Source organism: Equus przewalskii, chromosome 5, assembly GCF_037783145.1.
Source record: "Equus przewalskii isolate Varuska chromosome 5, EquPr2, whole genome shotgun sequence".
Classification (NCBI taxonomy): domain Eukaryota; kingdom Metazoa; phylum Chordata; class Mammalia; order Perissodactyla; family Equidae; genus Equus; species Equus przewalskii.
The window spans coordinates 31,557,103-31,583,155 of record NC_091835.1 but is presented as its reverse complement, the minus strand read 5'-3'; the positions used below and the strand labels follow the sequence as shown (position 1 = coordinate 31,583,155).

The window sequence follows — 26,053 nt, the reverse complement described above, 5'->3', positions numbered from 1 at the left end:
GAAAGGAAGGAGGGGCAAGCTTGAGGATGGGCCATTGGATGTAGTGATTAAGGGTCATTGGTGACCTTCCTGAGAGTCATTTTAGAAGACTGGTAGGAGAGGCAGACTGTGAGGGGTCAGGGCCTGCGGGGGTGGATTGGCAGGTGGGTGTTTGCTCATGGAGTGAGGCAGAGGGTGTAGACGAGTCCTCCAAGAAGTTTGGTGGGAACAGAAAGAGATTGGGCTAGTGGGCCAGAGCAGGGAAGCCAAGCAGAGTTGTGTCTCGGCCTGGGGAGATCTGAGAGGGCCTGTAGGCTGTGGAAAGGGGCCAATGTTGGCATGGAGGTTGGAAACGCAAGTAAAAGAGAGACTAGAGGATGAAGGGAACTTACAAAGGAGGCAAGAGAGGGTAAGATCATCAGCTCCAGGAGAGGAAAATTACAGGTGAGATTAGGAAGGTCTTTAAGAGTCACAAAGGTAACTTTGGAAGTAGTTCTTTATCTAATAAGTATTCCTTGAAGGCCTACTCTGTGCTGTGCACTCTCCAAGCACCGGGGATAAAGCAGTGAACATGTCAGGCAAAGTCTCTGCTTCGTGGGGCTTACCTTCCAGTGGAGGACTTGATGGAACAGATTTAAGAATTTAAAAGCTGGCTTTCTTCTCTGCTTGGGTGAAGCAAGGATGTGGGCTGGTAGAAGAGGTCTCCTTGGGTTGTCTTAGCCAGCCTTCTGCCTCCAAACAGGATGATACTATGCCAGGGGGATGGACCTCTTTATCGTTTTGGAGACATCTCAGGCAGTGGGATTTCATACCTTCCCTCTGTTGCCAAAAGCATCTCATAACCTATAAAGAATGCTCTTGGGCCCAGGATTTCCCTATAAGTATAAATAGGCCAGGTAGGAAGGAGATGTGAATTCCTGCGCAGTGTCAGTTTCTCATGGTGGCTGGGGAGGGGTAAAAGGGAGATAGAAATGGAGAGAGAAGGAGGCAGTGAAGTGGTCAGTTCCCCTCACTCTACACTTCCTGTTGAGGACTTTCCCGCCTGAGCCAAGGCCAATCTCCATTCCAGCCTCAGGGAACCTGCCGGAGTCCCGCAGGGAGAACCAGTGGAGCTACAGTGCCCTATCCCTTCTGGGGTGACTTCTGCAAAAGCAGGAACAGAATGCCTCAGGGGTAGACATCTGTTTCTCCGGAGCTCCTGGGTACACGAGGGTGTATCTGGATAGAGACCCCGTAGGCAAATGTCCAAATGGTGTGGCAGGCAGAACTCTCAGAGGGCTCCCAAGATGCCTGCCCCTTTGTGTGTGCACACTGCAAGATCCCCCCACCTCCAGATGTGGGCGGGACTAGAGACTAGAGGGGACATTGCTCCTATGATTAGGTCACCAATCAGTCAATGCTACATCAAGCAAAAGGGAAACCAGCCTGGGGGCCTGAACTAATCAGGTGAACCCTTTAAAAGAAGGTGAAGCATCAGAGAGACGCTCTCCTGTCAGTCTTGAAGGGACAAATAACCACGTTGTGAAGATGCCATCTGGCCGAGGGTCTGGTAACTGAGGTCCCCAGTCTTATAATCTCAAGGAGCTGAATTCTGCCAACAACAGTGAGCTTGGAAGAAGACCCTGAGCCTTCACATGAGACTGACACCCCGATTTCAGCCTGGTGAGATCCTGAGGAGAGAACCCAGTTGAGATATGCCCAGGCTGCTGACCTGTAGAACTGTGAGGAAACACATGCGGGTTCTTCTAAGCCGCTAAATTTGTGGTAATTTGTTCTGCAGCAGTAAATAACAAATACACTTGGTATGATTCTTGAAAGCAGCCTGAAGGCCTATGGTATGAGGATCATGGGGACCAGGAGAACTTCCTGCCTTCTGCTTAAGGCCTTGTACCTTGTGAAATGAAAATATTCTGGAAGGAGTCACATAGGAAGCCTTTTTGGCCATTCAAACTTTAATATGAATAAGTTCCCCAACTATCTTTGGAGAGGAGGGTTGGATGTGGGGAGAGAAAGCACTAGCTTTGAGGATGGGGAAGGGCGCTGAAAGGCAAGACTAAGAGAGCTGAAGACAAGATTGAGGACATCCCATTTTACCTGGGACTGTCCCTGGGGATGCGGATTGTATCTGTGCCATCTCCTGGGCTAGGAGGGTACCTCTGCTGGTCCAGCTGTGGGGCACCCACAGGGAGGGAGCAGAGGGCATTGCTGGGGTTGTGGGGAGGCAGCCACTCCAGCTGTGGTCCCTGGTGGGTAGGGTGGAGCAGGGAGCAGAGTGGAGGTTCCCTGTGTTGGAGAATGAAATTGGGCCCATCTGTACCCCTCCCCACTCATGACCCCGGGGGAACATGAGCAATGATGTTGTTCTTGGCTCAAATTGTTCATCTCAGCCCAGCCATCCTGATTCTTAGTTCAGGAATGACACTGTATGTCAGTGCAGAGTATGGCTGTGAACAGGACACAATTTCAGGGCCCAGGAACACTTCCTCATTTCCCAAACTTCCCTGAGGACGATTGGAGCCCACAGCGCTACCGCTATGTCCATCCCCTTACCATAGGCCTCATCTGTTATCTAAATACAAAAACCTCCAGGAAGGGGCATTGTGAAATGTTATTGGTTATTCACACCACACCTCAGGGAGAATGTCTTTCTAGTCCTTTCCTGAGAGGTATTGATAAGGGAGAAAAAGTGAGAGCACAGCAACCCAAAGAGGAGAAAAGACCACAGACAGGGAGACAGACTGAGAGGAGGTGAGTAAGGGCCTTGAAGACAAACTGGCACCACATCCTGAGTTCAGACCCGCCCAGATGAGGTAACATGCCCTCCCGTCCCCCGCCCCAGCCAGCCCCCCAAGCCCTGCCCTGGTTGTACAGCTCCCATTGTTGAGAACAGAGGGCACTCGAATTGTGGAGCATGGCAGCCTAGAGGGGCTCCTGCTCTTGACACAGCCATCCATCACCCATCCACCTTTTTATTAAATTCACATTTATTGAGCACCTACCCTGTGCCAGCCCCTGGGCTGGGTACCGGGAACACAGAGATGATAAAGCCCCCGGGAACTACCCCAAAGCAGTGACACGAATGCTGAGAGGCAACACAGGTGAACGGAATAGCAACAACTTCTTAAGCATTTTTTATCATTTTTAAATGTACACGACAGTAGAAAGAATAGTGTAATAAAGTCCCATATAACCATCACCCAGCTCCAACTATTTTTTAAAAATTATTTTATTGAGGTCCCATTGGCTTATAACATTGTGTAAATTTCAAGTGTACATTATTATATTTCAGTTTCTGTAGTAAGCTGCGACGTGTTCACCACCAATAGTCGTTTCCACCCATCCAACTATTTTATCAATATTGTTTCATACAACCCTTCCACTTTTTTTGACAGAGTATTTCAATACAAATTCAAGATATCGCGCATTTCATCCGTAACTACGTCCGTATGCGTCTCTGATACGAACATTCTAAAGTCGCCCCCACAGCAGCAATATCTGACCACCATCAGCAGCACCTGTCTCCCCTGCCCTGAGGCCTTACCAAGCCCGCAATCCAATCCCACATCCCACATCCCACACCCCACACCTCTGGGGGTCTTGCCAAGGACCTGGTATCTCAGGCCTTGACAGGCTAGGAGTGTTCGACTCGAGCCCCTCAGTGCCCCCCAACCCCCAGCTGTGCGTTCCTCGGCGCTGCCGGGCAGCCACCAGCACCGCCTTTCGCCTTTCGGAGGAGCTGTATAGCACGCCTTCCGTAACCGCGCTTCCTCCTCTCCGTCCTCCTTGCAGATTGAAATGCTAGAACACAAGTACGGAGGCCACCTGGTGTCCCGGCGCGCCGCTTGCACCATCCAAACCGCCTTCCGCCAGTACCAGCTCAGCAAGAACTTCGAGAAGATCCGCAACTCGCTGCTGGAGAGCCGCCTGCCGCGGCGGATCTCCCTGCGCAAGGTGCGGGCGCCCACGGCCGAGAGCCTGGCGGCCGAGAAGGCGCTCATGGAGGGCTACGGCCTCATGGGGCTGCCGCTGGTGCGCTCGCCCTCCCTGCCGCCCACCTTCGCGGGCACGCTCACCGAGCTGGAGGACTCCTTCACCGAGCAGGTGCAGTCCCTGGCCAAGTCCATCGACGACGCCCTCAGCACCTGGAGCCTCAAAACCATGTGCTCCCTGCAGGAGAGCGGCGCTTACCAGATCCACCAGGCCCTGCACGCGGGCGCCGGGCCTCCAGGCCTGGAGGAGCTGCGGGAGACCGACAGTGCCCACCCGGGGCCCGGGGAAGAGGCCACGGAGGCCGCCGGCCTGCCCCAGGGCCACAGCAGCACCCTCATGATGGCTTTCCGAGATGTCACCGTGCAGATCGCCAACCAGAACATCTCTGTCTCCTCCTCCACGGCTCTGTCGGTGGCCAACTGTCTGGGCGCCCAGACGGCCCAGACCCCAGCAGAGTCCACCAGCGGCAAAGCCGAGCCAGGCGATGCCCGGGGACAGGAGGCCCCGGGGGCCACCACCGCGGGGGAGGGGGACGCGTCCGCCGAGAACACGTGCGCAGAGGCCGGAGCTGACGGGGTCCTGCGAGCCAACCGACCTGGGCCGGCAGAGGTGGTGGTGGAGGAGGCGGCGCCCGAGGCCGCGGAGGCAGAGGAGGCCGAGGAGGAAGAGGAGGCAGGGGAGGCGGGGAAAGCGGCCGAGGCTGAGGCCGGCGACCATTTAGAGCAGCTGAGCAGCAGCAGCACGTCCACCAAGTCCGCCAAGTCGGGCTCGGAAGTGTCAGCCTCGGCCTCCAAGGAAGCCCTGCAGGCCATGATCCTGAGCCTGCCGCGCTACCACTGCGAGAACCCGGCCAGCTGCAAGTCGCCCACGCTCTCCACCGACACGCTGCGCAAGCGGCTCTACCGCATCGGCCTCAACCTCTTCAATATGTAAGTGTCCTGGCTCCAGAGCTCCACGGAGTCCTGGGGAGGCCCCCGGGGGAAGGGAAGAAGAGGGGGGACTCGCAGTTACAGGTGAGCGCGGTGCCAGGGAATTGGCCACGTGATCCCAGTGTCCTCCCGGTGCGCCTGCTCCTTGAGATACTGTGTACGAATACACGTTTCAGTTGTAACCGTTTATTTAAAGAAGGTTTAGGGACCAAATAACACTTCAAATCCATGCTTTCACCACTATTGCTGCTTAAGATGAATCTAGGTTTGAAAAGTGAGAAAATTTACAAGAAAATACAGTATTAAGTAAATAATAGTACAGGTAGTATGAGGATTGAGCAGAAATCATTCAGGTGGGATATGACATGAGGGAAACAGCAATCTCATGGGGTTGATGAAGAGGAGAGAGGAGACAGTGAGTGAGGGAGAAAATGAAGAAAGGGAAATGAGGGCCTGGGGTGGGGGAGGGGGAGCAGAGAGTGTAAGGAATACAAGTAGAAAGCAGGAGAGGGCAGGATGAACCCGGGACGGTGACAAGGAGGAGAGTGTGGAGCAAGTGGAGGTGGAGTAGAAAGAGAACAGGGGAAGGGAAGGAGAGAAAGGAGCACTGCCATGGCTCCGAGCTCCCAGCCAGAGCCCCCAGCCAGACCTTTCCTTGCAACCAGAATGTATACAGCTGGTGGCAAGCAGAGGAAACACACCTGCCCCTCCGGGGGAAGTCTCAAGTAGATGAGGCACTCATCTCCACCCTCCACTCACCCTTTCCTTCAGAGCCCTGAGCCAGGAAACACAACATCCCTCCCTCCCGCCCAAGGGTACTGTCATTTATTCATTCAGCTGTTGTTTATTGAGTGGGAGGCACCTGTGACCATAAAGATGAGTAAGACACATTCCCTGGCCTCAAGAAGCTTATATTCTAGCATAGCTACTGTTCATAAAGCATCTGCAATCTTCCCAGCAGTATCTAGAGACAGCATTATTATGCCGTTCTACAGAAGAGGAAATAGGCTCACACCAGGAGGGTGAGTTGCTTACACTGAAACAGCTAGCAGGTGCCAGACTTAGGTGAAGCTAGATCTGACTCCCAGGCCATTGCTCTTTCTTCTACATCAGGCTGCCACCCTGGTGAGCACAGCCCCTACCCTGACACATCCAGGCATCACTTCGACATGCACACAAATGCTCACACAGATACTCGGAGCCCCCAAGACGGTGGTTCTTAAACTATCTGTAGTGAAGGACCAGCTTGGGTTTTTACCCAACACGCTGTGGGCTGCTACTTTTGTAAAACACCATACAACTGAATTGCTAGAAAAACAATCACATGCTTAGTTGTCCTGAAAATGTCAAAATGCTATAAAAGATTCTAAATACTTACCTTCTATTTCTGTACTTAGCTCCTCCTGGACAGTAAGAAACAGTTCAGGGAGCAGCCTGGATTCTCAGACCACACTGCAGGCACATTAGCCTTAGGACACAGCACCCATGCGACAGCCACACCCACACACAAAGATTCAAGCCTGAGAAGGAAATGCTGGCAAGCAGGATTCTTGTGTCCACCATTGACAAGGAAGAGGGGGTGTGGTGGAAATCTCACCTCTGTGTCCCAGTTTCACCCTCTCTCCAGATTCTGGGGTGCGTATAGATAACAGGATACAGGCAAGGAGGAAGGGCCTTCTTGGCTGGCCTGGGGACCTCAGGGTAAGGTCCAGTGGGAGTGAGGCGGGAAGAGGGAAGACACACCTCCCCACCTGCTCTGGAATTCACTTTGCTTGGCCGGAGCCCACCTTCCCGCTTCCACTGCTCACTCTCTTCACTCCCATGTGGGGAGATTCAGGAGAGTGAGGCTCTGGTGAGAGGCGCTTCCAATGGGGAGCCCCTCTGCAGCAGAAGGAATCCTGCCATTTCCTGGAAAGTCTTTACAAAGACCTCCAGGCACTTTTATGGGTTCCATTGGCTGGAAGAAAGGGAGCAAAGAAGTCGCGGATAGCCTTGGCCCACTCTCCCCTCCTCCTGCCGCCCCACCTCCAGAAACCCGGACAAGGGCATCCAGTTCCTGATCTCGCGCGGCTTCATCCCTGACACCCCCATCGGAGTGGCCCACTTCCTGCTCCAGCGTAAGGGCCTCAGCCGGCAGATGATCGGAGAGTTCCTGGGCAACAGCAAGAAGCAGTTCAACCGCGACGTGCTGGAGTGAGTGCCCCCCCCCCCACTGGCTCCCTCCCTCCCTCCTTCCCCGCACACCTGCCCAGGGGCTCCTCAGGGTCCCGGGACCTCAGCAGAAGCAGCAGCCAGGGCAGGGCTCGAGGCCCCTGACGTATTGGCCATTTCCCAGAAACCCTTGCTCGAGCGCCAGCAGCTTCCTGATTGGCCCAGAGCCAGGCCCACGTGGCCTTTAGCCAATCACCGCGTCTTGACCGGCCTCTGTTTCTTCTCCAAAGTCACTCGTTCGAGGAGCACGCTCTGCGCCGGGCTCCTTTGGAGCCACCAGAGGTGCAGAAATGGTCGAAGGAGACAGAAAGGCCTCCCTCTGCCACTCTCCGGGCAAGGGAACGAGCCTGGAAAAAGGGGGCTGTGTCCGGCTAGGGCCGTCTCGGCCCTCAGCCCACCCTCCCTCTGCCACCAGTCCGTCCCCCTGCAGGTCTGCCTGCTCCCCACACAAGCTTCTTTACATATGGTAGAAGCAAATGTGAGGCCGAAAAAAGGTTAGGCTGACAGGTGTTAAAGCAAGAAAATATTATGATTCCATAAAGATAGATTGACCGCCAAAATCACAACAATCAGAGAAGAATGTTTTAAAGTCCGATAGATGGGAGTGGAGGATGAGGGGGCTGCATTTGCTGGTGCTGGACTTTGTCAGGGTGGACTGGAGAGAGCCCCTTCCTACTGGTGGGGCAGGGGGCGGCTCTCCTCCGGGCTGACAGCAGGGCCTTGGAGCCGCTCCTCCCCTGGCCAAGAGGCCGTGGGGCCCTGGCAGTCTGCTCCAGGCCCCTGCCACTCCCCTGTTGCTCGTCTCTTCCACGAGGCCCCCTGAGCTCACTTCCTTCTGGGAAGTCACCATTCTGTAGGGAGCAGCCCCTACTTCTCTCCCCGCTTTCTCCTTGGGGACAGTTAGCAGAAGTGTTTTCCCAGGGGTCCTGGGAGAACCTCTCCCTTTTGTACTTGTCCCTGGAGCAGCAAGGGCCTGCTACAGAGAGCCAGGGAGCTCCTGACCAAGGGTTTGGAAGCGTGGGAGTCACCAGGCCTGACTGGAAAGGTCGTCAGCGTCCCTGGAGTGGGAGCTCAGAGGTCTGGTTTCTGTTTATGGAGCAGTCTTGGTGCTGTGCTAACCCTGCTCTCTGGGCCTGTCTGCTTGCCTGTAGAGTGGGGACTGGATTATGAGGGGTGGACCAGTTGCCCTCTGGAATGCCTGTCACCTTCCTAAATTCACTGATAGGGTAGCTGTCTAATGAATACAGTCGGAAGAACGGGGGCTTGGACCCTTCTGAGGGCTTTGAGATCCCTGGATGGCCCTTGGTCGGCAGAACCCAGTTCCTGCCTCTGACTCTCGGTGGCTTTGGGTGGTCTGCTCTCCCGCCTGGAGCTAGCGGTTGAGATGCTCCGAGTGCCTCTCAGACGGGGGTAAACTGATACATGCACAGTTTCCTTTTCGTCTCCTTTGCCCTCCCTCTCCTCTCCCTCTCCCCTGACCGCCTCTCTGTTTACCAGCCCCCTGCCATGTGGGGTGCCCTGAGGGGACGCCCTGAGGAGATGAGAGGAAGGGGAGAAAGAGCAGGTTTCCCTCTGCATCTGGCTCAACCCTCTGGCATTTCCCTTTACCGTTGTCCCTTCGCATTCTGGGAGGGTGAGTGGAGGTTGTGCCCTCCCACTCCATTCTTCCCAGCTGCCCCCCACCCTGGGTGACACTGCTCTGTCTCTCTGCTCTGGGGCAGGGATGACCACTTCACTCATAGGCCCTGACTGTCTGTTGTCTGTTCTCTTCTGCCTTCCACGGTCCCCGTGTGGCCTGGCCTGGAGTTCTAACCTGCCAGGCCACGTTGACCTGGAGTGCTGGGAACTCGTGGTTTCCCCAGCCCAGGCTGTGCTGAGCGGCACAGTGGAAGCTAATTGCCCTCCACCCTGGGAGACTGAGTGCGGGCTGGAGATTGAGACCAGCCTGTGCTGGGGAGGGGAGTGGGCTGGCCGCTGAGGCCCGGGTCAGCTTGGGAGGAGGAGGCAGTGTAGTGGGGTAGGAAAACGGCTGGACCTGAGCGAGAGGGCCCAGCTCTGAACCCTGGCTCTCCTCCCAACATGCCATGTTGCTTTGACAAGTCGCTTCTCCTCCAGGCCTGGGTTGGCTCATCCATAAAGCAAGAGGCTTGGACTGTGTGATCTCAAAGGTCCCTCCAACTCCTGTGAATCTGCCACCTTTCCCATTCCTTAGTACATTTGTAGCACACTGGCATCATGCAGAATCCTTTGCCCTAAACGTCAATGCCATGCGTTGTCATCCTGCCAGAGCAGCCCACAGGCTCCAGGGCAGGGCTGGGGGACCAGAGTTCATGGGGGAACAAGATGACCCTTCATCATTCATTCAACAAACATTGAGTGTCTCCCATGTGTTAGGAATGGGGCTGAGCTGGGCATCCCATGTATGTATGTGGGATCAGGGTAGGGGGGCCTGCACAGGGAGGAATAGGGATGGCTCATGGCCTCAGGAAACTTATAGACCCAGGTGTCAAAGGGGAGAAATGACAGGAGGAGCAGGGAGAGATCAGAGGAGCCTGGAAAGGGAGGTGAGGGGCCAAGGAGGCTGCAGCTGGCGTTGAGGGTTTGGGGAAGGTCGGGTGCAGGGCTGACCCCGACTGAGCCCAGGTCCCTCGTGCTTCACTCTGCAGCCGGGCGGGCCCTGGGCTCTGAGGCCCTGGCACACTCAGCCCTGCAGGCTGACAGCTCCACAGGGAGGAGCGCTCCTCCCCAGGTCTGCGTCTGCTGACCGCCTGTTGTCCCCTGCACAGTGCCAGGAGAAGGGCGAGAAGCAGGGAGAGGCAGGCAGGGGCAGAGAGCCAGGTGCTGGGGTGCTGGCGCTTCCCGCCATTCAAGCAGCTATCCTGGAACCTTTCAGGAGCTGCTGCCTCTTCCTCACTCCCACCAGAGAAAACACACAATAACAAAGTCACCTAGTGCCATTTTGCCCAGGGCTTCCAGGCTTTATTGGGATTCTACACGGCTCCCCTGCCCCCGCCCGGTGACATTTAGCAAGTCGCATCCATTCTATACAAAGCTGTTTGCTGAATAAAAGGACATAAATCACCCATCCCCTTGGAGACTGAGACAGCCTAAGCCACAGCATGCTCAAGATGCAGTCAGACAGGAAGAGGAGAGGCTGAAAGGCTCTAGGAGGGGAAGGGGCAGGACCCCCAGCCCTCCCAACCCCGGCCTTGGGCCTGTGGGGGACAGGAAAGGAGGAGGGGCTGAGCAGAATCTGCCTCAGCTGCTGATCCATGTCTGAGCATCACCGGTGCGGTGACATTTGCCTCCAGAATCAGGTCCTCGGCACTCTTAGAAGCTGACCCCTCCATCCCTCTGTGTCCTACGTGCTTAGAAGACATGTTCCAACAGCAATGTACTCAGCCAGGCTTTATCGAATAGTGACAGAAGGCATTCTGAGCTCAAAGGGCCGTGTCCATGTCAGAGTTTACCTGGGAAGGATTTTGGTTTTTTATTTGGGAGAAACCAGCCTCAGTTTCCTCATTTGTCAAGTGAGGATAATAGTACCTATCTCATATGAATTAATTTTTTAAGTGCATATAAAGTGCTTAACTCAGTGTCTGATGCTTACTAAGTTCTTTAAAAATGGTAGCCATTTCTATTATTATCTTTCCCACTTGAAAGCACAAGGCATTACAAGCACCTGCCCCCTCCGCCACAACACCTCAGGTCTGGTCTGAGATGGAATCTACTCCTCAGACGACAAGAACTTGCTGGGGCTTGCTAGGGAAGGAAGGGGAGCTCCCTCGGGGACCATCTCGTCCTCCAGGAAGCCTTCTGTGGTGCTGGGGAGAAAAGGGCAGTGGCGGGCCGGCAGCGGGAGCCAGACGCAGCCAGGATTAAGATGCTTTAGGGCTGGAGGCTTCTCCCTCTCAGTTTTCACATGGCTGGGAAATTTGGCTCTGCTCTATTTCCTCTCTGAAATGTTCGCTTCAGCAGGTTTGAAGGCCAGCGGATGGGGGAATGTTCCATGCGGGCTCTGAGCAGCCTCTCTTCTGGCCTGGGTGATCTTTTCCGGTGTGAATCACATGCACGTGGAGGGCATGGATGTCTGTCATTTCCATGGAAATACACCAAGGGCAGCGTTTGGGTTGAGCTGCCAGAAGAAAGTTTCCTGGCTCTTCCTTCTCTCACCGTGTCTACTCCATTCTTTGTTAGATATTAGAGTTTGACATTTTAGTCAGATTTCATTATTTTATTTCCATGGAAATGTGTTGGCCAGAGTGTAACAGATTTGTTCTTCTTAGGGGACATTCAGAAATGAAGACAGATTGTCTGTCAAACTCAACAGGCTGGAAGGCTCTGGCCTTTCATTACTAGGAAGATATTATCTGAGAATGTCCTGCCCACTGTGCTGTGTGTAACTTCAGAATAGTTGCCTTATTCCTGAGGAATTCCACAAGGAAGGGCAGAGCAGGCCTCATGGGTCTGGAGGAGGGTGGAAGGAGGCCTGGGGCAGGCAGGGATGGAAGACTTTGGGGTTATTCCCCCTGCTCTGCAAACTTGACACTGCCACCACCCAGAGGAATAGAAGGAGGGGGTCTCTTCTAAAAGTGATATCTTTGGGTTTTATGGCCTTGACCCCTCACTCTCCAGTTCCCTTCCCCCCATCTCCACCACTGCTGCCCCTCCTCCCCCACATTGATGGACAAGAGATTCTTCTTAATAGTAAAGAGACATTAGTGTTTAAGACCCACTTACTCCTGCATGTGGAGATCTTGGGACCCCACACGTGGGGTAAACAAATTCGGAGTGGAGCTCCCCTTGGCCTGGTCACATTAGCATATGTATTGGGCTTTTACACAAAAATGAACAGACCTTCCACCTGATCCCTTCCTGATTACTCAGGCCCTATCTCTCTCAATCCCTGTGTGATACTCAAGTATGGCTGAGACTGGGCAGTCTTTGAAGTGGGACTTCTTAGAGGGGCTTCCTGGGAGTTATGCTCTCCTGGGGTTTTTTAGGAAGGCCGTCTGTGAGTGAGCAGGCCGTGAACTGTAATAATGACAGCTCACATATAGCAAGCATTTACTGTGCGCCAGCAGGCACTGTTCCAAGAGCCTTACATGCAAAACCTCATTCCATGTGCACAGCAGCTCTGTAGGTGAGTGCTGTTAATCTGTACCAAATGAAGGAACTGAGGAACAGAGAGGGTAGGTGGCTTGCCCACAGTCACAGAGCTGATCAGTGGTTGAGGTCTGAAGCCAGGCAGAATGGTCCCTAACCTGAGCCCCTGCCCCTGCCCCATCCTGCCTCTGCACTCCACCCCAGGAGAAGTGGGGTCAGCATGCCTTCCTGGTGCTGTCAGAGCCCAGGTGTGAGTCGTGTGCTGAGGGACCCCTTGGATGGTCAGCTAGTCCAGCCCTCTCATTTCACCCGGGCAGAAACTGAAGCCCAGAGAGAAGATGTGACTGGTCCCCTGGCCAGTGGCTGAGAAATTGAACAGAACCAGCTACTATTTCGTCCCTTGACTCACCTTTATTTGCTGTGCTCTCACCCTCTCATCAGAGAAGAAAGCAGAGCTGAGAAACTGATTCATAAATCTCAAGGGAGCTGAGCCAGATTCCGTTTCCTCTGTCTGATATGCGTATATTTTAAAGGGTCACTGGAGACAAACATCTAACAATGTAATTTCAGGCAGAGTTCATTGGCAATGAGGAAGGGGTCTTACTACCTATGCCAGAGGGAACTCCGAATCCACTTACTCATCTGGCATGTCTGCTCAGCCTTGGCCATCATTTACTAAGCTCTGTCATATACTAGGAACCTTACATACATTGTCTCTTGAAACTCATAACCACCTGCCCATTAGATGTTATAGGTGTTAGCTCCATTCTATAGATGGGGAAAGTGAGGCACAGAGAGACTAAGTGACTTGACTGAACAGCTAAATGTTGGAAACAAGATTCAAACCCAGGGGTATCTGATGTCAAAGGCCTGGCTTCTTCCCATTCTGCCCACTGTTACTGGCACAGAGTGGTGGTCCTCAAAGTGTAGTCCCCGGAACAGCAGCAGCAACGGCACCTAGAAACTTGTTAGCAATGTCAGCTCTCAGACTCCACCCAAGACCACTGAATCCGAAACTCTGGGGCGGGCTCAGCGATGTGTGTGTTAATGAGCCTGCCAGGCAATTCTGATGCTCGCTCAAGTTCGAGAACCACTGGCTAACAGGGATGCTGCCAGGCCCAGCAGAAGGAAAATCACCTCAGGCATCCGCACTGACTTCTCATTTGCTTAGGTAGTTTAAACGAGGTTCTTTTGGTTCCTGAGTCCTCAAGGTGTGGCTGGCAGCCATCCCTTCTGAGGCCCCCTCAAACGAGATTTTCTTTTGTCCCCTTATCGTCACCAGGAGCACTGGCAGGTCCTCCTGCATCAGCTTCCTCTTGCTCTGTTTTCTTAGCCACATTGCACATTTCCAAAAAGCCATGACCTTTGTTGGGCATGTTATAAGTTCTGACTAATAAAAATAACTCTCTGACGGATGGCGGTATTTTTAATTCAATTGTATGAGCCAAGAACTGCAGAAATAAAACCAGGGTTCCTACATCCCGTGACGGTGGGCGGTTTCATTTTCCATCCTAATCCCGAAACCTGGGCTCAGTCTCCTCCTGGAGCCGGAGTCCCGGGTCTGCAGCTCACGCACCTCTGCTCAGCCTGGGCCTGCGCTTGGCCTTCCTGCTGTCTCTCCCAGCCAGTTAAAGATCTCTGCTGCTGTCGTTACTTATTTCCAGCTCCCAACCAAGTCCTTTGTCTGCCAGACAGTGTTTTGCTATCATTAAAAAAAGGTTGAGATGATGGAAATTCATTTTGATCACAGTCAAGTCCAACACTTCATTTCCCCGCAATGCAAACTGATTCCATACACAGATAAGTGTTAACAAGCAACTTTATGCGATATTGTCCCTGTTTATACAGGTGCAGGGAACATCTGTGCTTACACTTACCCAGCCCTGTGAAGTACACGCCCCAGCCCCCACAGAAACACACAGGAAAGAGGGGGCGTCGAGCAGAAGCTCCCACTCGTGATTGCTTGCCCATCAGCGGCGCTTGAGCAGGTCCAGGCAGGTTCAGCTGGAAGCAGGCTAATCGGCGTGGGTTTGCCCGGTTCTCATCTCTCACACGCCTGCATACACAGCCAAAGGAGGAGGGAAGCCTGTGCATGCCACACTGCCTGCTGTCCAGGTGTAGAATCCATGGGCTTGTTTCCCTGACGGCTGTGTCCAGGTCTCGGGCTCAGCTCCTCATTATCTTGGCAAAGCAGGCCCAGCAATCCTGGCCCACCGTGCAGAGTCTCCAGAGGGACAGGGCTTCACTGGGCTCCTTCCCCAGCTGAGCAGGGGCTCCAGGCCCCGTCATTCACTCAGCTGGTCTGTGACTCACTCATTCATCCTACGAATGTTTCTTGAATTCATATATAGGTCAGGGATGCAGAGATTAAAAGAACCGCCTCTGTCCTGAAGGAGCGCGTGGCTTGGGGGAGATAGTCAGGGAAATGTCATGACCCAGGAGACAAATGCAGTGGTAGACAGAAGGCGTGTCCAGGGTGCAGCAGAGGCCGACGAAGACTCCTAGAGAGACTCCTAGATAAACAGAGACCTGTAAGGTTGGGGTTGGGAGGCAGGAAGGAAGGACAGCATGTGCAAAAGGTAGAGGCTTGATGGTGAGGGTGCGGGAGTGGAGCCAGCATGCCGGAGGGGCAGGAGAAGCTGGGGAGCTAGCAAGGCCCTGTCTGCTTTGCTGAGGACCTCGGGTTCCCTACTAGGGCTGTGGGAAGAAGCCCTTGAAAAAATGTAAGCAGAGGAGTGAGTGGCAGAACCAAATGGGTGCCCTGGAAGCATTGTTCTGGAAGATGGCTTGGAGGCAGGGAGGCTGGTTAAGAGGCTATTGCAGTCACGTGGTGGCAAGAATTGATGCAGCCCTAAACCTCAGCAGTGGCTGCGGGGAGGGTAGCAGTGGGTGGAGCCCAGAGGCATGGAGAGGCAACAGGGCCTGGTGATGGGTGGGAGGAGAACAGAGGTGGCCAGATCGCGGTGGACAGCCTCCTGAGCTGCTGAGAACTCAGAACACTCAGTCTCTGCATATGAGTATGTTTGTGCTTCAGACCCACTGGAGTAATCTGTGCAAATTATACCAGATAAACAGGCCTATGTTTTCAGTTTGGGGGAGGAGGGAGATGCTGGGTTTGGGGACAATTCATCTGAAGAATTCCTCAAACCAGACATTGTCAGATATTTACTGTGAACAAGTTAAAACTTAACTACTAGGTAAAACATAAAATATATGCAACCTGACTTCCCTGCAAGAGATGTGAGCACAACCTGTGGTCATGTGAATACTGCCAGGGACTGACGCCCAGACCAGAACGCCCAGAGGATCTCAACAGGCAGAGCTCAGAAGCGGCTGGGCAAGATCCAGTCCCACGCGTAGAGCTGACCATTTCCAGGGGCCCTCTCCCCTCAGCAGCACCGTTACTCACTCACTTATGCAGTCTTTTATAGACAATATAGGTCAACCAAAAGGAAAATTTACTGGTTAGTACTAATAATAAAATAACAAAGGTGAACTCATCGCAAGAGATGAACACTTAAGAGTTGTCAGCATGCAGGCGGCATTTAGAGCCGTTGGAATGGGCGTGGCCACCTAGAGAGAGGTTGTTAAGAGGGATAAGAGGGCCTAGCAGCCAGCCCTAAGTTAGAGGTCAGGTGGAGGAGGAGGCCTGAGCTGGAGGAGAGGCACCTCCAGAGAGGAAAGAGTCAACCTAGGGGAGGGTGGTGTGGTGGATGCAAGAGAGGGAGTTTCGAGAAGGGGGTGATTAACCATGTCAAGGCTGCCAAGAGGCTGGCAAGGTGAGGACAGAAGTTGGTGCCGTTGGACTTGGCAACATGGCAGCCAGGGGTGGCCATGATGAGAGAAGTTTTAATGGAATCCTGGAGGTAGATGCTTGGCTGGAGCGGGTTGAAAAGCGAATGGGATCGAGGAAGTGGAGACACCATGCTAGGGGTGCCTTCAGAAGTTTGGCTCCGAGGGGGAGTAGAGAAAAGGGATAGTAGTGACCAGAGAGCAAAGAAGGGTCAAGGCAGGATTTTAACTTATAAAATAGAAAAGGGAGAATTTAGGTGCCAATGCGAATGATTTAGTAGAGGGAAAACTTGATAGTATGTGAAAAGACATCTCAAACTTAATGTGTCTGAAACTGAAGTCTCGATCTCTGCTCCAGCATCTGTGTCCACCCCGTCATGGTCTCCTCTTAAAAAATAATACCACCAGGCCCCCAGTGCTCATGCCAGAGCTCTGAGACTCATCATTGGCCCCTTGTTTCCTCGCTTCCCACATGCCATCCATCACCTAGGCCCATCCCTTCTTCTGTAAGATGTATCTCAGATCGTCCATTTGATTTGTTTCCACTGCTTCCATCTTAGCCCAAGCCCCGTCATCTCTAACTTGGCCCTCTGCAGTAGCATCCCACCTAGGCTCCCTGCTTCATTCTTGTTCCCTGCCTCCCTTTTCCATTCATTCTCTGCCCAACAGCCAGGGACATCTTCTTAAAACAAACTGGATAGTATCAGTCCTCTGATCATACCCTCCTTTTGTCCCCCACAGAATCTTTCCTGTGACCCACAGAGCTCTGACTGATCAAGCTCCTGCCCACCTCCCTAGGCCCATAGCCGGCCATTCTCCGTTCTCCCAGTTATTCTCTGTGTTACAGCCTTGTCCACCCTTTCTTGAAAGCTTTTTCCGACCACAGGGTCTTGGCATATGCTTCCCACCTCTGCCTGAAAGCTCTCCCCGACTCTCCCCTTCCCTTGGTCAGCTCCTACTCATCTTTCAGGTCTCAGCTCAGATGTCGTGTCCCCACAGAGGCCTTTCCGAATGCGCCAACATAAAGTACATCTCCTTTGTCCTCTCAGGGAACTCCGTCCTTCATCTACATAGGACTCATCATAATTACGATGAAATAACTATTTCTGACTCTGTGTTTGGTGTTCGTGTCTCTCCCAAGAACAGGGTCTGTGTTTGTGTTGTTTGCCACTTATACCAGGTCCCTAGCACAGCACAGTGCACACAGGAGGCACTCAATGCATGTTTGTAGGAAGGAAGGGAAACGAGAAAGAAAGCATCAGAGAAGGGGAGGTGGGAGGTCAGGGGTCTGGTCCCTGCTGTGGGCTGTGTGCCCAGGCCAGCTCTGAAGCCGCAGGTGGCCGCACAGCCTTGTGCTGACTGCTGACAGTGAGGTGGCTCCTCACACCGGACTCCATGACTGTGTCCATTTGTCCCCCCAGCCCCTCACAGGCTCCCATGAGGCATCTGGGTGAGCCAGCAGCCCCCAGGGAGAGACACATTAGCACCGGCCACCGAGCGGGGAGGGCAGCTTGCCTGGCCCAGGAGAGGCCCGGAAGGATGCGATGTGTGCAGTCCCCCTGCAGGGCCAGCTCTTGTGTGAGCTTCAGCTTTCTCATAGGAAATAAAAAATAACAGGATAATGGTTAATATCGCACAGGATTGAGAAGATTAGGTCATTGGGCACTTAGTGAAGCACGAAGAACAGTACTCAGTAAATGCGAGTGCAGAGGGAGCTTCTCCCGCTGCTGTTAGGACCCCCTGTGAAGTGGGGAGGGCCCAACCATGGGAAGAGGCCTCACAAAACCGGGAAGCCGAAAGCCTGCTCTCTTCCTAGTCGTGGGAGCATGGGGCAAGCCCCTTTGTGGTCTCAGTTTTGCCTTCTGTAAAGTGGGGAGGTTATACACTGGAAAAGACCGTCCCCAGAAACATGTGATGTTTTCACCTGAAAGATGATGAAAGAGGAGAGGTGGCTGTTGGCTATCCCGGGTAGAGGCAGCAGGATAGGTTTGGAAAACTCTCGACAATCTGCTCCCCACAAGGATTCCAGGGTGGCAAAGAAGGATGGGGAGGGGGAGATTGTAAGTGCTAGTAGATACTGCAAAATAAGAGAAGCAATGAGAAAGGGTGAGAGAAGAGGAGAGAGATAGAAGAGGTCAAAGTGCAGACTGATGCTTATACTTAGGGAGTGAAAAAGAATCATGCAGTGGGGAGGGGGCAGGGAATGTGGGTGATGCTAGGGCGACGGAGCCCCCGAGGTGAGGGTCCCTGGAGTAGGCTTATGGGTAGAGAGCGCAGCCTCAGCCCAGGCACCTGCCCCAGAGGCACAGGCCCCACCAGGGCTGCACGTGGTGGTTCTCTGGGAGGAGTGGGGAGGAGCAGTCCGTCATCAGGAGCTGTATTCCAAAGCCAGCCAGAAGTGACTATGGTCTCCTGCCGGCTGGGAGCATCTGCAGCCCCTTCAGGGCTGGCTGTGGCCCTCTCTGCTTCTGAGTTCCTGTCCGAGAATGTCAGGCTTGGGAGTCCCGAGAGGTCGCCTGGCCCAGCCCCCATCTCCGCAGAGTGATTTGTCTCCTGGGGAGTAATAGCGCCTTTCCACCGCTCAACACAGCTTCTTCCCTTCCAGCTCGGCGTTTTGCAGAAGAGGTTGAGATTTTTTCCCTAGGATCTGAGAACCCCAGGACATTACCTGCCCATCAAACACTGATGCCCTATGGTGGAAATTGCAGGGAGGAAGGCAGGAAATATGTGTATGTGTCACGGGGACGGCATCTCCGTCCCTCCCTCCCTCCCTGACCACCTCCACCATGAAAGCAGCCCCTGAGAGCCAGGCAGGGACAGATGTGCCCCAATAACTGCTGCCCTGGTGGCTTAGGAGTTGCTGGACTCATGTTTTAAAAGTCTCCATGTGAGCCGATCCCCTCCTATTCCTGCACTCAGCTCAGCCACTGGTTTTCAACCTTTAAGACTCTCCTGGAGAGCTTGTGAAGAATGATGATTCCCAGGCCTTGCCTGCACTTGTCCCAGTTGGTAGATCTGGGGTGAGGATCAGGGATCTACATTTTGATAAGCTGCCTCAAAACTCTTTCGTGGGGTCCTCAAAGATGAGGGATGTGGAGACTTGAGCCACAGGCTCAGTTCCTCCCTGAAGTCCTCCCGCTCCTGTGGCCATCATTGATTTAGTCAGCGCTCCCCATTCTGTGAGCTGGCGTTTCCACCTGACTGCATCTCCTGTCCCGGTCCTTGACTCAGGCTCCCGGCTCATTACTGGAGCTTTTAGCTGCAGCCAGGGGCAAGTAAGCGGGCTGTGTGTCACCTGCGTGAAGGGCTGGAAACTAGGCCATCGTGCTCGGCTGAGCAAATCCTACCCTGCGCCTGCCACTCCACCGCCTCCTGCTGCTGCCTCCTGGCACCCACTCTCCTCATCGTGGGGTGCGCCTGGTCCAGAGCTCTGGGGCAGAGGGTCCATGCACCGAGGCTCTGGGAGGGACACTGGGTGCCAGGACCTCAGGGTTCAGGGGCCCGCAGGAAGATGGCAGGGGCCAGGTGGGAGGCAGGTAGATGAACCAATAGGGGCGCATCCTGGGGACAGTGGATGCCAGACCAGGGATCACAGGCCATTCTGGGGTTCACTAGGAAACAAGGCCCCTGGGTCAAGGTTGGCCAGGCTGGGGCCCATTGCTCTCCCCCTTGGCCTTACAAAATAGGGGGTCGGTCCCTAGGGTGAGAGTGTGCGGTGTGGCTGCCTCTGTGCTCCGTGCCTGGGTCCTCCCGTCCAGTCTGTGGGCTTTCTCCCCCTCATCTCCTTCTGTCTTTTCCCGTCCCCCATGCCGTCTCTCTCTCTCTCTCTTTCTCCCTTGTCTCTGTTTTTCTCTTGTTCTCTATCTCTCTCTCCTCCTTTTCGTTGCTCTGTCTTTCTTCCTTTCTTTGCCTCCTTGTCTCTTTCTCTCCCTCTGTCTCTCTCTCTCCTTGGTCTCTCTGTCTGTCTCACTTGGCTCTCTGTATCCTCTGTGTCTCTCACTGTCTCCGTGTCTGTCTCCTCCTCCCTCTCCTCATCTCCCTGGCTTGAGCTCCCAGGTCCCTTGCTGCTTAGCGCTGGTTCGCCTCCTCCGGACAGCATCCCTCTGTAGCTCAATCATGCTCGATTTGTAGCTCCTGACTGGGCTGGGCTGGGAGATACACAGATGTGGGTCCCATGATGCTGCCATCAGAGTTCATGTTCCAGCTGGGGAGAGCTCAGAGTGGAGGTGACAAGAGCTGCCAAGAAATCAGGCTGGATCGGGAGACCTCTACCACCCAGCTGTCCATCTCAGATGCCCAGATACTGACGTGCCAGTTCTCATACTTGGGCTAAATTCTTGCCTGCACCTCCCGGCCCCACCCCCTCACCACTCACTATCCAGGCAGACGAGCCTGAGAGAAGGCTGGACCAAGGATGGGCTCCCAGCCTGGAGATGGCCATCACCCTGCCCTTGGTGGGGGTGGGGGGAGAACCCTTCCAGCCCTTCCCTCTCTAGGAGAGCCCAGTGAAGCACCCCCCTTGGTCCCCCTGAAAGGAGTGAGGGAGGCAGAGCCCACGGACTCCCCGGCCCCGGGCACTACCACGTGGGCACCTCCCCTTGCTTTCTCCTAAAGTTGACAGCAGAGCCAGGTTTGAGTCAGGATCTCTGAGACTGCTAGGCAGCGGGCCTGGCAGAGGAGCCAGGATCAAGGAGGAAGTGGGTCCTGCTCAGAGCTCATCCCTCCCCTCGTGCAGTCACTTGGCAAATGTCTCCTGCACCCCTCGGCGTGCTGGGCCGCACTCTGGCCTCACATCTGTGAGCACAGGGCACCCTCCGTGGCGGGGGAGACAGGCAGTGAACAGGCCATTGAGGCCCAGGGTTGTGCCCCTGTTGGGGAGAGAGGGGCTGCTCACCCTCAGCAGGCAGTGTGAGGCTGGGTATAGAACGGCACGAGAGAGGAGATGAGCACAGACCGTGGGTGCAGAAAGCCGAGGAATCAGCCGAGAGCTGTGTTGGCATGTGTGAGCCGCGTCTAAGGGCCCTTGTGATCAGCTTCCACAATTCTCGGGGGACGTCAGGTCTGCTGCTTTGCTGGGCCTAGATTCCTGCCTCACTGCTCATGGCCCTGGGGACAGGGCACCCCAGAGGAGGGTAAGAAAGGATGAGGTGGGGACTGGGAGAGTCCTGGCCCCAGACCCTTTGGAAGGGAGGGGCCCCCCAGAAGCAGGCCAAGCCAGAGCAATGAGACTGCCTAGTGGAGGTGACAGGCACGTATCTCCCACCTCCTCCTGCCCCCACACACGGAAGGGGGACATTCAGAGGCAAATTCTCCAGTGCTGAAGGTGGCATTTCAGAGGTGGAAGGGCCCTTGGGGAGCAGGACTCTGACCTTCTCCCTTCTCAGAAGAAGAAACTGGGGCTCCAAGAGGCGAGTATCTGACTCAACATCACACAAAATTCAGTGGTCAGCCTAGGCCAGAATCTGACTGTCTGTCACACTGTCCCATCCTGTGTTCAGCCAGTTTGTCACTGACTCTTCAGAGGCCACAGCCTTCCCACCACAACCTCCCCTGAGAGCTGGGGGCTCCCGGGTCAGGACCAGCTTGCTCCTTTCCCAGCTGGCCTGAGGCAGAATGGGCGGGGGGGGGGGGGGGGGGTGCGGGGGGGGGGGGGATGTGCTGCGGGAGGAGACTGCAGCCCCGGGAACCCGCTGGACCAGGGCTGGGAAACAGGGAGACACACCGGCTCCTAACGGGTCTTCGAAAGAATACTGAATGAAATTTATTCTTTAAACCTTTGACTCTGAGACGCTCTGAGGTTGAAAGGAAAGGACTTGAGATTTGGAGAAGGATGGTCTCATCCAGCCTGCTCCCAGCTCTGTGATCTCAGCCCACGAGCTAAGCTCCCTGGGCCTCTTAGCGTGAAATGGAGGCCACAGTCGGCCGTCTGCCTCGCAGGCTGTTGGGTCAGGCTGAGAAAGCCATGGCCCTGGGTTCTGAGAGGGAGACCTGGGAAGCCCGCGCCTGCCCCCTCCTGGTTGGTCACAGACCACAATCCCTGCCCACCCCCCAAGTGGGGTGTTCCAGCTGGTGGGTGGGCCACACCTTACTCCTCAGCTCGAGTGGGTGGAGGGAGGTTTGGGGAGCCGACCGCTCCTCACAGCCCCTCCTTCCCGCCTGCCCTCAGCTGCGTGGTGGACGAGATGGACTTCTCCGGTATGGAGCTGGACGAGGCCCTGCGCAAGTTCCAGGCACATATCCGTGTGCAGGGGGAAGCCCAGAAGGTGGAGCGGCTCATAGAGGCCTTCAGGTGGGACCCCCTTCCCCAGCCCCACTGCCCTCACACCCCTCAAAACACATGCCTGGGGTACGGGGGAGGGGCGTGGGGAAGCACAGCTACTGAGAGCCTGGGGGACAGGAGATGGTGGGGGCCAGTCAGAGGCTGGGGAGGAGCCCTCCTGGTGAGGCAGGAGGAGTGGGCTGGATGGAAAGGAGGGAAGGAAGAAAAGGAACAGAACCCCTCAAGCTCTGAGCTAGAGCAGCCGCGGGCCCTCCAGGTGGACACACACACACCTCACTCATCGCCATCGGCAGGCCTCTGTGCAAGGCTGGAACCTGGCGGATCCGGGGGCGTGTGACACCTGCCCCTCCCCTCAGTGGGGAAGAGGAACAGGTCATGGGGCGGATGATCAACAGGGTGAGGGGGAAACTAAAGCCCTCAGAGAATCGGATATCTCCCCTGATAGCCCCCCATAGCTGGAGCTCCGGGAGGGTGGCGAGGGGCTTCAGCATCCTGCTCTGTGTCCCCCCACAGCCAGCGCTACTGCATGTGCAACCCCGAGGTGGTGCAGCAGTTCCACAACCCTGACACCATCTTCATCCTCGCCTTTGCCGTCATCCTCCTCAACACCGACATGTACAGCCCCAACATTAAGCCGGACCGGAAGATGATGCTGGAGGACTTCATCCGAAATCTGCGAGGTGAGGGCTGGGGACAAGAAGGGCGAGGCCACTGCTCAGGCCCAGTCTGTCCGGGGTCCATTCTCTGAGTCTGAGCCCCGATTGGAGACTGTCACCCCAGTGGCCAAGGGCACTGGACACTGCCCTCTGGGCCTGGTCACACATAGCAGCCTGGGAAAATTGCTTGCATGCCAGGCATCTGGGGAGTTTGCAGGAGCCACTGCCACTGCCCTACACCAAGCGTCGTGGGCCCTTGGTCAATGCTTGTTACCCGCCATGGAATGTCCTCCATTGGTTGACTTCTAGGCCCTGGCACCATAGCTGGTGCCTGGGTGTACCAGCCCTTCTGTCTTCATGACTTCTGCGGGAAGAGCCAGGAACAGGGCTTTGAGGTCCTGGGTCCCTATAACCTTGCAGGTAACTTTATGGCATTTGCTAGCCAAGCCCTTTTCTAGTTGATATAGTGCACCTACTGGCACATATCAGAACAAAACTGGCACAGTATGGTATGTGCTCAATTGAGTTTTTTCTTTTTTAGCATTTAAAAAATGAAAGTTATACATGCACGTAATTTAATAACGTCAAATAATTCTACAAGGCTTACCACAAAATAATTAGTCCCTGCCCCGTCCCACTCTCCTTCCTCAGAGGCAACCACTTCCTTTTTTTTTTTTTTTTTTTTTTTGCTGTTTATTGTGTTTCTTCCATATCTCTAAATAATATGCTTCTGCTTATTTTTCTATTCTGTTTGACTTTCTTAAAGATGTCCCTGAGCTTTATCTTTCAAGTCTCCTACTAAATTTTTAATTTCTGCTGTCATATTTTTCATTTTCAATAAGTTTTTTGTTATAGTATTTTATTCTTTTTTGTAAAGACAATATCTTCTTATATATCCCTGAAGATACTGATGATATGTTTTACTTGTTTGTTTCAGTTTCTCCCTGCTTGCTGCTGTTTATTCTGGGTCCCTTTTTCTGTTTTTCCCATACTTTTTCACATTAGAAACTTTCTATGTGTAGTTGATGAAACTTGGTTGTCCATTCATATTTAAGAGTGAGCCACTAAAAGGCTGGTGAAGAGTTCTGTGAGCAGGGCTGGGGGCTATTGACTGGTGGGCTTGCTCATAGTGTGGTTTAGTTGAGCTGTTTCACTGGGGGACCCTACTGCAGTATCTTTAGATATTTTCTCTTGTGCCGGTTGATTCCCCAGCAGAGACGTCCAATCTGTTGCCCAGAGCACATGAGTCTGGCTGCCAATGTTCTGAGATCTTTGCGGGAGATGGAGTTGAGGCAGTTTCCTAATACAGACATCAACTTCACCCCCCAGTATTCAACACAGGCTCCTGACCTTGGCTGGGCTTGGAGGCCCCCAGCCCAGAGTTCCTGGTTCATCCCTCCCAGAGGGTTAACCCTATGTCAGAAGACTGGGAGTGGAGGAAGGGACAGGGAAGTCTAACTGCTTCTTAACCGACTTGCACCCAATTTTCCTGTTTCCAGCCCTCCCTCACCTGCACTTTCAGGGGTTCCACCAATTCCAGAGCCCTCTGGTGGTTCTGTGGTGTGTTGAGTGGCTTCTAACCTCTCTGCTGGCTTTGGTTTCCACTTTCTCAGGTTTACAAATCTGGCCACTCATTCATCCACTGTCCAGGCCCCGTGATGCCCCTGCCTCTTCCCCTGTTCTCTGTCTTTGTGGGTGGATGCCTCTTTTTTTTAACTTTTTATTGAGATTATGATAGTTTACAACCTTGTGAAATTTCAGTTGTACATTATTGTTTGTCAGTCATGTTGGAGATGCACCCCTTCACTCTTTGTGCCCATGCCCCACCCTCCCCCTCCCTTTCCCCTGGTAGCCACTAATCTGTTCTCTTTGTCTACATGTTTAACTTTCACATATGAGTGGAGTCATACAGAGACTGTCTTTCTCTGTCTTATTATTATTATTATTATTATATTCTGTCTTATATCTGTCTTATTTCACTTAACGTAATACCCTCAAAGTCCATCCATGTTGTTGTGAATGGGACGATTGTATCCTTTTTTATGGCTGAGTAGTATTCCATTGTATATATATGCCAGATCTTCTTTATCCACTCATCAGCTGATGGGCACTTAGGTTGCTTCCACGTCTTGGCTATTGTGAATAATGCTGCAATGAACATAGGGGTGCATGGGACTTTTGGAATTGCTGATTTCAAGTTCTTTGGATAGATATCCAGTAGTGGGATGGCTGGGTCATATGGTATTTCTATTTTTAATTTTTTGAGAAATCTCTATACTGTTTTCCATAGTGGCTGCACCAGTTTGCATTCCCACCAACAGTGTATGAGGGTTCCTTTTTCTCCACATCCTCTCCAACATTTGTGACTTTTAGTTTTGGTTATTTTTGCCATTCTAACATGTATAAGGTGATATCTTAGTGTAGTTTTGATTTGCATTTCCCTGATGATCAGTGATAATGAGCATCTTTTCATGTGCCTATTGGCCATCTGTATATCTTCTTTGGAGAAATGTCTGTTCATGTCTCCTGCCCATTTTTTGATTGGATTATTTGATTTTTTTGTTGTTGAGTTGTGTGAGTTCTTTATATATTATGGAGATTAACCCTTTGTAGGATATATGACTTGCAAATATTTTTTCCCAGTTCGTGGGTTGTTTTTTTGTTTCAATCCTGTTTTCCCTTGCCTTGAAGAAGCTCCTTAGTCTGATGAAATCCCATTTGTTTATTCTTTCTATTGTTTCCCTTGTCTGAGAAGACATGGTGTCCAAAAAGATCCTTTTGATACTGAGGTCAAAGAGTGCACTGCCTATATTTTCTTCTAGAAGCCTTATGGTTTCAGGTCTTACTTTTAGGTCTTTGATCCATTTTGAGTTTATTTTTGTGAATGGTGAAAAAAAATGGTCAATTTTCATTCTTTTACATGTGGCTTTCCAGTTTTCCCAGCACCATATGTTGAAGAGACTTTCTTTTTTCCATTGTAGGCCCTCAGCTCTTTTGTCGCAGATTAGCCATCCATAGAGGTATGGTTTTATTTCTGGGCTTTCAATTCTGTTCCATTGATCTATGCACCTGTTTTTGTACCAGTACCATGCTGTTTTGATTACTGTAGC

General features: G+C 53.3%; 1 protein-coding gene across 7 annotated transcripts in view; it reads left to right on the top strand.

Moving 5' to 3' along the window:
* IQSEC3 (IQ motif and Sec7 domain ArfGEF 3) overlaps positions 1-26,053 on the top strand; it is a 110,063-nt gene that overhangs the window by 61,501 nt on the left and 22,509 nt on the right. For all 7 annotated transcript variants that reach the window (XR_011540241.1, XR_011540240.1, XR_011540239.1 and 4 more), the window contains 4 exons: positions 3,769-4,898; positions 6,930-7,091; positions 22,174-22,296; positions 22,801-22,967. Coding sequence is in view for 3 of the 7 variants with exons in the window: in XM_070620451.1 (XP_070476552.1) it covers positions 3,769-4,898; positions 6,930-7,091; positions 22,174-22,296; positions 22,801-22,967 (1,582 nt within the window). In the remaining 4 variants the exon portion in view is untranslated. The remainder of the gene's footprint in view (positions 1-3,768; positions 4,899-6,929; positions 7,092-22,173; positions 22,297-22,800; positions 22,968-26,053) is intronic.